The sequence below is a fragment of the Ambystoma mexicanum genome, chromosome 1p, assembly GCF_040938575.1.
Source record: "Ambystoma mexicanum isolate Mex_15411 chromosome 1p, UKY_AmexF1_1, whole genome shotgun sequence".
In the NCBI taxonomy this organism is placed as follows: Eukaryota; Metazoa; Chordata; class Amphibia; order Caudata; family Ambystomatidae; genus Ambystoma; species Ambystoma mexicanum.
In genome coordinates this window covers 176028388-176041336 of record NC_090921.1, presented here as the reverse complement: position 1 = coordinate 176041336, position 12949 = coordinate 176028388, and the positions used below count along the sequence as shown (strand labels likewise).

At 46.9% G+C, this 12949-nt stretch overlaps 1 protein-coding gene across 1 annotated transcript in view; it reads right to left on the bottom strand.

Annotated features, from left to right (window-relative positions):
• Window positions 1-7616: 7616 nt before the first annotated feature.
• Window positions 7617-12949, bottom strand: part of LOC138487915 (uncharacterized) — a 145281-nt gene continuing 139948 nt past the window's right edge. Inside the window, exons 22-23 of the mRNA XM_069614928.1 lie at window positions 11041-11139; window positions 7617-7744 (exon numbers count right to left, since the gene is read on the bottom strand). Coding sequence (XP_069471029.1) covers window positions 7635-7744; window positions 11041-11139 — 209 coding nt within the window. The 3' untranslated portion in view covers window positions 7617-7634. The remainder of the gene's footprint in view (window positions 7745-11040; window positions 11140-12949) is intronic.

Sequence of the window (12949 nt, the reverse complement as noted above, 5' to 3'; positions counted from 1 at the left end):
CTTCCTTTTTGACAAACCACCAAAAACCGCCTCCATATGGATCATCGCCACACATACAACCAAGAAATAGCCGAGATGAAAAAGTGCCTAAACCGAACAATAAGACAGATAAAGAAAATAACATCAGCAGAGAATAAGAACGAGATCAAAAACCTGAAACGAAAACACACAAATGGGACAAAATCTCAACAAAAAGTCCTCCAACAAGCAGACGCAGAAAACAATGAAATTGCATAAAACCCACAATACCAGAGAGCTGTGGAACCTGCTCAATGATAACCAACAAAAGCAACATAAACTAACAGCCAATGTCGCACAAGAAACTTGGATAATGCACCTCGACCATATACGGACCGAAAAGAATGGACTCACAAACCACACTCCCCTCATCCGAAGTAACCTGGCAAGTAAATGCAGAATTTGAAGACTTCATGCAGCTGATCAAAAAACTGAATACGTCGAGATCCCCAGGTCCTGATGGACTCTCGAACGCTGACATTAAACAAGACCCAGCTGCTTGGGCGAACTTTATGGTCACATCACAACCTTGGTAAATACACTCCACCGAATACCAAACTACTGGAGGTCGGCGATAATTGTCCCAATCCACAAGCAAGGACCAAGAGAAGACCCACAAAACTTCCGCTCAATTTCCCTACTAGAGCCGTGGGGGGGTGGAGGGGGGAGTTATTCGCTGCAGTGCTCTTGAAACAGCTAACCACTTGGGCCATAGAAAACGGCAAATTCTCGACCAGGCAAACAGGCTTCACAGCAAATGTCGTAACAAATCTCAACCTGATATTACTTCAATTAATAAAGCATGAAGCTATCAACTCCCACACCACAATATATGCAGCATTCATGGATTTAAAGATGGCCTTCGATGCAATCTCAAGACAAAAACTTTGGTCTAAACTCAGAGCTTGGAACTGTCCAGCGAACATCCTCGAACCGATCATACTCCTCTACTCAGAAACCACCATAAAAGTGAGATTATCGAAGCAAGGAGTCACAACCAACGCTATGCCGACAATAAACGGGCTAAAACAAGGCTGCCCTTTAGCAGCAACACTATACAACCTTTTCACGGCCGACATCGAAGAACACCTAAGATCCAACAAAACTAATCCCCCGAAAATAAATGCGACATCAGTGCCTGCCATGGCATATGCAGACAACATCGTCTTGCTGGACAAAACACCAACTGGACTACAAGCCTCCCTGACAGCCTTGAACAGCTATATGGAAAAAACAAACTAACGATTAACACTGGAAAAACCAAGACAATGATTCTAACCAAACCACCCACCAAAAAACCACAACAACCGAGCTTCTACATCAACAGGAGCAAAATAGAAAACATAACTTTCAAATATCTCACCATCCAAATAAATCAAAATCAGAAGAGCTATGGCTCGACAAAATTGAACAAACAGCACAATCACTATCGAGACAAGGATGTTTACTTCACAGAAAATATGGCAAGTTCTCCTTTAAACCCATCATTGCCTATTACAGACAAAAATACATCCCGATACTAACCTATGGAACAGAAGCAATGCTAAACACCCGGACAATCAACTGGATGAAATTTGAATCAATCTTTTGTCGCAAAATTCTTCACCTACCACAGACATACCCAATGCCAAGAATCCGCTTTGAATTGGCAACCCAGTCAATCGAATCATTTGTACAATGGAAAAGTTTAGACCTCTTCCGGAAAATACTGACTGATCAAAAAATCCCAGCTATCCAAATTCTACGAGCTCAGGCAAACACCTTTAATACCACGATACTACAAAAATGGAAACAGTCAATGAGGAAAGAAATGGAAAACGAAGACATCTCGGAAGAACGTCTAACGCTTCGCCCACAGCATGCAAAAACAAAGCTTCATAATGACTGGATAAAGACCATCCAAATAAAGAACACTTTACAAACAGAATCTTCAACGTATCAAAGATTCATGAACCACCAGCATACCTTCAAATCTTCCCAGATCAGAACATCAGAACAACGTTCACAAGAATACGCTTGAACATTCTTCCTACAAAATTGTATCTAGCTATTACGAAGCAGATTGATGCTACAAACAACTACTGCCGCTTTTATAAGGACCAAGCAATTCCGGAAACCATCTTCCATCTGGTCATGGAATGCCCATCACTTTCCTCTCAACGCAAACAATTCGGAACGTTTTTCCAACTCTCGGCCCAACAAATGACCACGCAAGAAAGATGGGCAGCTCTGCTCAGTAGCCATAGCAATAAATATACATATACAATTGCTCTCTTCCTAACCTCTATACTGGAATTAAAAAAAAAACACCAGGAAACCTATTTTAAACTATGAACTCTGATCACTTCTAGAATAGAAGTAAATGATGAAAGTTTACAAACTAAATCAAGAAAAATGAAAAAAATAAATTAGGGCACATTACAGGGGGGCGTGGGTTTGCTCTGGAGTTTGTGTGCAGTTTTCTTTGTCTTGTTGTAGGTGGTAGTAGTGTAGTGTCTGAGGCAAGAATCCTTGTGCTTTGTGGTAGTAGTGTTAAGACGAGGCGTGTCGGGGTTGAGAAGGCAGGGCAGCGTTCTCCTAGCCGAGTTTCTTGTGATGGTGATTTGTGGGCAGTAGGGTCCATGTATAGAGTAGTAGTTGGGAAAATTAGTTGTGAAGAAAACACCTGCTCAACTGATAGTCCTCAGGGGGGTGCACAATCAGAAAGATTAAACTAGACATTAGATGTGCACCCTGCCTGCCACAGCCACGTTTGATTGGACCCAACACGTGCGCAGCACCAGTGCATGAATGACCCCATTGTATACTCTCATACATTGCTGCACATCTGCTGATTTCATTTGATGCAACTGCAATTGCCTACAGCCCTCAAAGCTGCAGCTTATTTTATGTATATACGAGAGGAACAATGCACTCTTGATCACAAAATAATGCTTACCTTCAAATCCTATGTCTTATATATTATACAGTGAGTTTCTTAGAGTTAGTTTAAGGGACATTCTGACCAAGTTGTGGAGGGGAGTAGATGGAACAGTCACCAGGACAAGACAAAAGTAGAAATACATAGATTAAGGACAATGAACATTGTCAATGTTCAAGTGCAGGTGGGCTGTAAGGCCAGCTGTGCCTGGGATGTGACCATGATGGGTGAAGTGCTAGAGTGGAGGCAGGGGAAGTAAGGGACAAAGGCAGGTAAAAGGTGAGGGAAACATTTAGCTAGCATGTAGATGAGGTAGGTTAAGAGGGCAACTCTTGAGGTGAGCAGGTGGGTTTTAAGTTCGGTTTTCAAACAAATCAGTTTCTCGGATGTGAGGTCCGGGGGGTGGGGGAGGAAGAGACATCCATGCACCTGGAACAAGAGAAGCAGAAGCTAGAGGAAGCACAGGGAGGGTGAGGAGCTACGAGGGTAGTAGGAGGCAGAGCAGAGATTACAAGAAGGCGTGTAGAGTTTGGTAGATCCAGTGGTGTTTTACCATGGATCGATTTGTGAACCAGGAGAAAAATCAACCCAGTTTTGCATCAGCCATCCACCTTGGTGATGGTACAAGGAAGTAGATGCGTGCGAGGGAGTTTAGAGTGTCCTGGTCGCAAAGTGAATGATCTTGTCAAGAGGACAGAAAGCATCGTTCGAGACCAAAGAGGATGTCACAGAAGTCCAGTTTAGAGAAAACAAGAGTGGTTAAGAGATGCTTGGCGCTGTTGATTTTCCTAATATTTAGGAGGTTCAGGTGACCTGCTGTTGCCGTTAGAGATGAAAGTAGAGCCGGTGTGAGAAGGATCATAGATGATGCTGAGATTTCTAGCTGAGGCAGTGTAGGGGAGAGGCAGAGAGTCACTTTTGGCAGGGAATAACCCCTGCTTTCTATCAGAGTGCAAAGCCATGTTTATCGAGATTAGAGGAGAGCTTCTTAAAGATTTGGTACTAGAACGAAAAGAAGATTAGTGCCCAAGAGTAGAGGTGTAGAATGTGAAGATGAGCGACACCAAAACAGAGCCTTGTTAAACACCAACAGTTTAAGGAATGACGAGGTGTTGCTCCAGGACACTGAATTGGCGAGGTGCAAGGTAGAATTCAATCCAGGCAAAGGCTCTAGCAAGAAAGAGTATTAAGGAGATCAGCGTGATCAACAGTGCCGCACACGGGTCAAGGGAAATAGAGGATAGTTTGGAGTGCTTAGCAGAGGCGATGAAGTTGGACACATTCTTGCTGCAGACAGAAGTGAGTGCCCCGAGCTGCAAAGGAGGTGGATTGGGCACCACTGAATCAAGGAGGTGGCCTTGAGGCACTCCCTGTGGATGCACAGCCTGGTAAGCAATAGTCAGCCCACAGAGGTCTCAGTAAGCCTAGCCATCTCTGCAAATCAGACTGGCATACTGCTGCAATATTGCTGCCATTGGTGTCCAAGTCCTTTAACCCCATTCCAGCCTGTACTCGACAGAAATCTCAGCTGGCATAGGAGCGTGGTCTTGGCACTATGGAGGTCAGGAGGTAATGTGCTACAGTAGTGATCACGCTGCACCGTGCACTTCATATTTGGCTTGATTGGGTCTTCACCATATATCATTACAACTCACCTCAGGGCGATCTATAATAAAAATGCTACAATAGCCAGGAGATGAGTGGCAAAGCAATATGGAGGCCTACGCTTACTCAATTAAACCAGGAGGGGAGGATGCAGTGTTCTCCCCTCAAACGCAAGGGCAACTGATGCTGCTCAGGCAATTCAGGCAGCCAGAAAAAGAGTCCCTTGATGAGTTGGCCTAAAAGATCAGGGCAGTTGGCATAGACCTCTGCATATGTATCCCCATGAAGTCCTGTTGGATATTGAAGAGGCTTAAGTGATATATTGGAAGAGATGTTAAAGAACCCAAACAATTGTTGATCCTAGCTGTAAAGCCAGAGGACCTGCAGTGAAGAGCCGAGGGCACAGAAGGCGGCAACATACATTAGAACTGGGAGCCAGTAAACTCATTTCTACCCCTGCCATCAGTGGAGCTAAAGCTCCAGCAAGATCTGGAGTAACCACATTGGGTGTAGATTACAAATATTGGTAACTTTGATGGTATGGGTATATCTGCGCTCAAATTTCTAGATTGCCAGGCTATGCTTGGCTGCGGGTCCGAGTGCCTGGCTCTCTGCGATGGAGGACTGTTTCCTCAGCAGTTTAATGTGAAATAAACGTTGCTCCACCTCCACAGGCGGATGATCATCCCCAATTACTGCACGCATTGGACACCAGCAGCAAAACATTCCTGGCCAGAAACTCCACTTCTATCCCCCAGTCATTAGCACATCCTGCAGAAGCCAACACTTGGATGACCATCAGCAGAAGAAGAAACTGGACCCTGGCTGCTGTACAAGTAGAAGCACCACATCCCCACAGATGTCAACTCCGGATTCCATTTCAGAGGCAGATTTAATCTCTGGGAAAGGCAGAGAGCCATTACCATTCAAGACTGGGATGCGACTAATGAGAACCAATGTGCCTTATCAGATAGTGCAAAGGGATTCAATAATCACGGGTGGGCTTCAGTGTATGGCAATGTATTATCCCCCCCCATGCCTCTGAATAACAGATCAGTACCTAGATTCATGGAACTAGGTAAATTGCACTGGCCGCGCAAGTGGCTCAGCAATTGGGCCGGAAGTTAAACGGTCTTCTCATGGAAGCTGCTTGGAACAAGGAGCATCCCTGCAGAAGGCATCATCTCCATTACTTCTCCTACAGGGACCTCCGCCTTTGGCGGACTCCCCACTAATGGGGCGACCGGAAAGATACAGCGGCGGTCCCCGCATTTCCACTTGGCTTATTGTGAAATGTGGTGCGATACGTGTACAATTATGCTTCAGAAGTTGGTAGAAAGTGGTATGCCGCACACCATATGCAGAGAAGTACTGGGCACGTATGCAGAGTAAATAATTGAGGAACATGTTGGGAGAGTCCATTCTAGAGAGCAGTGGGGTGTGGGCTGGTTCCAGGTGAGGTTGGTTTTTGGCAGTCGTTTATTCCCCATTGAAGACCATGCAGAGCACTTGCAGGTGGCGACTGACTTTGTATTCAAGCCTTGGAAGGTCCATCGCCTAAATAGTTAGGTCCGGTACATGGTACGATCAATTTTCCAGAGACTGTTCAAGTAGCAATGATGGAGACGCAGCCTGCCAACAGTTCACAAAACTGCAAAAGACGTTGCAAAAAGGGGGCGGGGGATTAAATGTATGGATTGGTTCTTAAAACACATCTATGTTCAACCATAAATCTGGATTTAGGACACTATGGTCAACGCCAAGCCGAGGCTGACCTATGTAATCAGTCATACAAGCCTCAAGCCTCTCAGCAACAGCAGTTTGCCCTTGTTGATCAGGGTTGCCGAGTCACAGGACTTCAATAGCAAATCTTGGGATTCCAAGCTCAGGTGGTTGGCGCCCATTACAAGCATGAGACACCGAGAGACCAGCAGACATTGCACCATTCAACATGGCGCACAGTTTGCATTTGCCATACTGCATGCTAGCCCAAACCACTGTGAAACGGGAGGTACACTGAAGTACCATTCAGCATCGTCAAACAGCTTAGTGTCAGGTAATGCCAGTCAGAGAAACCTACGAGGCTGCAGATAGACAGCGGTTTAAAAACAACTGGAGACAGGTCTGCATTCCATTGTCCTCACGTCAACCTGTCTTTTAAACGAACAATCGTTTTTGAAAATGTGCTTTGCCGAAGTTGAAAACAAGAAGTGTTTTTTTTAATGCAGTGCAATGGACTTTTTTTTACGTTTCTTGCTTCCACAACTGGTAGAGAACGCAGCAATTCGAGGCCTGCATGCTGTCGCTTCAGTTGGTGACATTTAAAATGCTTGGCTGCTGCTTCGCTTTTACCAGTCATTTCCCGTGGGTTATGTGCAGGAGTGAGGACACCTGGTGCCAGCGCAGTTGAGCTGGCAGATCCTGGCGCTACATACGCCCATGCTTTGCATTCCTCTGGTCCTGGTGCCAGTCCAAGATGGCCGCAAGCATCTTGTTAGGCAGCCCCTGAACTCCTCCATCACTTTCCAACGTCTACACAAAGCTTGGGACAGGCTGAAAGGCACTGGTACTCACCCTGGCAAGCCGGTGCCTAATCAGGGCTGCAAAAGTCAAGAAGTTGCCACCATAATTGCCATGAAAGTTATTAAGCCCGTGTTTGTCCAAATTGGGGCTGTACAGGAGTTCTGGGCAAAGTGAATGGAACAGAGTTCAGTCTGTGTCTGATCTGAAAAGTGGATTTTCTTTCTGACACCCTCCGATGACTTGGGTTAAGTGCATCCCCAGAAGACCAAACCAAAAGATGGCTATGAGGCTCTACAGTGGCACTGTTGGCATATTAATTGCCAATATCCACAGTTTTAGCTAGAAAAAGGGATGCAAAGATTCAAAAATCCATGCGGGACCATCTGGCTTCTCCCAGACAAAATTGAACTCCATTTTCTGCATTCCCACTTTAGGGGTCTTCACTCAAACATGGAGTGCAGGTACCACCGTTACCAGTTCCAGCCTCAGGCACTACTTCACACAAGACAAATTAAGCATCCCAGAGTAAATTAAAAACCCCACACAACATACGAAAAGTAATTTATTTTCAACATTTGAAAATTCGGATTGCAAGAAAGACAGACGCCACCGACAGCACTCCAACAACAGCCATTCCAACGGCCATGACCCAGGGCCAGGTTAGCCACTGCTTCTCACCTAAAAGAGAGGGGGGCAAAAAAGAAAATGTCGGTGAATTAGCAACGTAACCTACCAAGTGACTGGTCTGTAGGTTCCACATAACCAAACATGGCCCCCACTAGCCAATAGATGTATTGCAGATTCCTGTGCCGAGCACGCAGCAACAATGCACGGCCAGCATTGCTAGAAATAAACAGCCCATCAGCCACCCCCTCCCTCCCTCCGCCCCTCCCTCGTGGGTTCGATCAATATCATACCAAGGAGCCAAGTGGATCCCTGCAGCCTAGAAGAGCCTGGCTAACTTGTCACCGCCTGCTGCCAGGAGCCACTTTCCACTCCCTAGGCCAACTGGTGCCATGCACATTTACTTGCGAGACATTCTAGGATGAATTTGGCAGGTGAATATAAAAAGGAGCATTTGGAAAGATCCAAAGACCTTTGAAAGCCCAGTCCTAGGTAACAGACGAAGTTAGTTTGCATCTCCCATTAGCCTGGTGGCATCCTGTACTCGCTCCCCGTTCCCAGAGGTAGCTCCTGATTACCGAGCGATGCCCGACATCAAGGAGCCGGTTTCTGCACTTAATCTTTGTGAAATCAGACTAAGACAGAGCAATTATTTTACAACCAATTGCACTGCGAGGCATTACACCGCTGGCATAATAATCCAAGCACAGCAAAGCCCTAAAACCAGGGCATTAACACTGCGGCCCCTCCCCCACTCCCATAGGCCCATTCAGTTTGAAATCATTGTCTGAATGGTCAAGAAGCCATATTACTAGCCATGCTTCATTGAAAGATCCAATGCTGCAAGGACCTATGTATCCGCAATACTACATGCCTCACTGAAGGAGCCATTGCTGCAAGGACCTACGCATCCGCAATACTAGCCATGCCTCACTGAAGGAACCATTGCTGCAAGGACCTACGCATCCGCAATACTAGCCATGCCTCACTGAAGGAGCCTTTGCTGCAAGGACCTACGCATCCGCAATACTAGCCATGCCTCACTGAAGGAACCATTGCTGCAAGGACCTACGCATCCGCAATACTGGCCATGCCTCACTGAAGGAACCATTGCTGCAAGGAGCTACGCATCCGCAATACTAGCCATGCCTCACTGAAGGAGCCATTGCTGCAAGGACCTACGCATCGGCAATACTAGCCATGCCTCACTGAAGGAGCCATTGCTGCAAGGACCTACGCATCCGCAATACTAGCCATGCCTCACTGAAGGAACCATTGCTGCAAGGACCTGCGCATCCGCAATACTAGCCATGCCTCACTGAAGGAGCCATTGCTGCAAGGACCTACGCATCCGCAATAGCCATGCCTCACTGAAGGAGCCATTGCTGCAAGGACCTACGCATCTGCAATACTAGCCATGCCTCACTGAAGGAGCCATTGCTGCAAGGACCTACGCATCCGCAATAATAGCCATGCCTCACAGAAGGAGCCTTTGCTGCAAGGACCTACGCATCCGCAATACTAGCCATGCCTCACTGAAGGAGCCTTTGCTGCAAGGACCTACTTATCCGCAATACTAGCCATGCCTCACTGAAGGAGCCTTTGCTGCAAGGGCCTACGCATCCGCAATACTAGCCATGCCTCACTGAAGGAGCCTTTGCTGCAAGGACCTACGCATCCGCAATACTAGCCATGCCTCAAGTGCTGCAAGGACCTACGCATCTGCAATAGTAGGGGCGCTTTTCAAGTTGGCCTGCATGGCTCTGAAACCGTGTACTACCCAAAAAGACATCCCAACTAATCTCCAATAAATCAGGCAGGGCCAGGTCTATTTAGACAGCCCTGCCCATTTGTCATGCCATTACAAAATGTCTTGCAACTGACCAACAAGGACAGGTAGAAACAGCTGTCCTAGTTACAAATGACCCAGCGGCTCAGACCATAATGTTACTGCTTCCACCAAGCAGCCTACCAGCTCTCCGCTCACTTAAGTCCCCGCCCCTTCCACTCCCAATGTACAGGGACCCACGCCCCAAAGCTAAACTTCTACGTCACAATTACTAGGAAAACAAAAAAAACATTTCTTTAGGCCACGCCACAGCTTCAAACATGGACGGGAAGGTACACAAAGTTATGACAAACCTCGTGGTCTAGCCTTCGGGCATGCAGCAAAAAACGGCATGCGCTTTGGCTCCAGCCCCACATTCAATGCACCAATTCAGACCCATCGTCTTGGATTCTGCCAGTGTTATCATATATATTTATAGGGCATGAACCTACCCTGGGGGGGGAGGGGCCCACATTTCACCACCCTGACACTGCCCAGTCTCGCCTGTCGCATGAGACCTGCACCAGTTGGTGTCAAAAGACTGCTCTAGTTTTTATTTATTGAATTTATAAAGCACCTTTCGCCAAAACCGATACCATTACAAAATATTAGAACAGTGCAATTTACATAATGCAAAAAACATCTAAAAAGGAGGAAGCGTAGAGAAAAAAAAAAGTCACCAAGTAGAAGGGGAGGGAAGACGAGGCTTCAGGTTAGCTTGAAATATACAAAGAGATGAAGTGGATAGAGAGGGAGAGAATTCCATTGTTTATGGGGAAAAGAGTGGAAACTGGAAACAGCACAGGGGAAGTTGGGGGACAGTGAGAAGCAGACTGACAGCTAGTCTCGTTCTATTCTCTCTCGGACACCCCGAAGATAAACAAGGAGACAAGCCGCGAGTACATTTAAAAACAAAGAAAATGGTAAACAAGACTTTATTCAAAGGGAAACCGTGCAACAGCCATTAAAGATGTGATGGGAGGGCACAGGTCAAGAGAAGACAAACCAAAGACATAACAGATGGGAAGGGAATAAGCTGTGAGCCAGGTAGGCCAAGAAAGAGCAGTGGTCCACACGAGAAAGACCAGGCAAAACAGAAGAAGTTTGCTAGCAGGAAGTGAGAGATGGGGAGAGCAAGACGGATGTGAAGGGCATCACAGCAGATAAACGCATTGCCTCTGTAAAGACACCATTTGCCTAAAAGGTAGGGCAAACCGTGTCTTCCTTTAAACGTTACTAGAACCTGCAGGCATCGGACCCAGTTCCTTCACCCACCTCCAATGCCCTCCATGTTTCACACAAAACAAATGACTATCCAATTACCAATTTCAAGGTGGGAACCTGTGCCAACAGTACACATCGAAGTCAATCCAATTAGTTAAGCTAGAAAGCCACCAAACCCTGGGTTGGGAAGGGAAAGCCAACTAACGCCAAAAGTCAAAGGCTCAATAATGCTTAGTGTCATTTGCTTTATACGTCCCTAACATCCAGCAGAAATCAGTTCACCAGTTGCTAAACTTACCAGAATACTTTGAGCTGACCACATCCTGCGCGGCCTGGATTTCTACAGGTCCCATAGACAAAAGCTCGGTCACTTGTTCCTTGATAAGGGCCGCAGGTTCTGTATGGAAAAGAAGCAGTTAAGTTATACAAACTTGTCCAATAGCAACATCGAACAATACTGGTTGAATGGTGAGGCCAGGCCAATTTAGCAGGAAGGGGTTGGCTGATCCAACCACTGGAGAGCCAACAAACAGCATCAAGGAAGGGGGATCAAAACCAGTAGTGAACTTGGGTGACCTTACAGCAGTACTGAACCAATAACGATGTCCGTGTACAGAGGGTGAGGGGGGTGCATTCATACCCAAAAGAAGGTCAAATGTACTGGACGCCACACGCAGAAGCGACAGTTGAGGTTGCGTGCAAGGTTGGGCACCCAACTGGTTAGAGAACACCAGGGGCCAGAGCCAAGCTTGTTGGTCCATAAACCAACGCAGGCAAAGCCTGGAGAACTTGGACACGTCTGTCTGAATTCTCAGGGGTCTGGCAGCCGTGTTGCCGGAACCCAATAAAGCCATGTGGTGACGTACTAGATTTGAAGCGCAGTAGTGCGATTGGGTAAAACATGCACTTCAGCAGGGCCAGCAATGCTACCGCCCTTCCCATGCGACATTCAAGCCAGTCTGGCCAGCATGAACTTTCAGCAAAGGCTTTTTCTCCACTCAGGTTGTAAACCAACAAGGTTTCGGGGAAAATGTTGATGCTTAGGCAAGCCAGACATGGCAAAAAAACAAAAGGAGACTGGCATAACACGTTTTAACCAGTGCCAGGAACAAAAGACTAACTAGTGAGGCCCATTTTAGAGGAAATCTGGTGGCATTTCTACAGCGTTCGCCCAGAGCTAAAGTAGAGGGTAGATGCAGGTGGTGTTGACACCACCCCCCCAGGGTATTTTAAAAGCAATTGGTAAAATGATATGTTAAGGTTTTTATACAGCACACTGTCACTACGCGTTCATTTACAGCGCACGCCAGATCCGACAGTATCAGAACGCGAGAATACTCTAGGCTTGCAGTTTACACAGTTACATGGTTACGACGATACAGGTCAGTACAAGTACAGCAAGTAGTACATATGCATTTACAGGTATGGAAGGTGTAGTCCTTTGGTGCTCTTGCAGATCAGTAAAGCAAGAGGGGGTGTAGATTAGTAGGACTGAGTGGGAGGACTGTAAGAGCTGTGATTTGCCCTTAGCAGCTTCAGTTCCGTTTACACTGTTCGGGGAGCGTAGGTGCGATTTTCGATTGTAGCCTTAATGTGCCGTTTTGCGAGGTTGTGTGGTTTATTTCATTGTGGTGTAGTGAAGAGTTCGGTTTGTTGCACTGTAGAGGTAGAATTGTGTTTAGTGCAGAGTATGAGGGGCAGATGCAGAGGATGAGTTTTGTAGGGTTGGGTTGTGGCAGTCGAAACAAAGGGGGCAGGATGGGCCACTGTCTGCTGCGCATGTCCTGCCCCCGTCATATTGTGGTCTGGTACAATTACCACTCCAATGTGTGGGTCGTCAGTGTTTAGAGGTGGCACCCTCTCCACCACCAGGTGTGGTAACTAGTAGCCGCCCGCATCCTTTACCCCTACTCCCTGTGGTCCGTGGTCCATCTGATCAGAGCATGGGAGGCCTCCCTTTTAATCTAACGCCCTCTGTGGTCTAATCAAGTCAGTCCAGGTTCTCTCCAGTTGCAACCCTGTACGGGAAACTGGTACCCCTGGGTCTACCCCTCCCATTTGGGGGACTATACTTGCTCTGGATCAGCCTACTCAGTCTTTTCCAGTTGTGTGTCAGTTTCAAGGGGCGTGGGTTTTCAACTCGGGACCAACAGGTCCTTCATGGATCATATTTCTGGGGGATGGGGGGGGGGGTTCCAAAGTTTAAG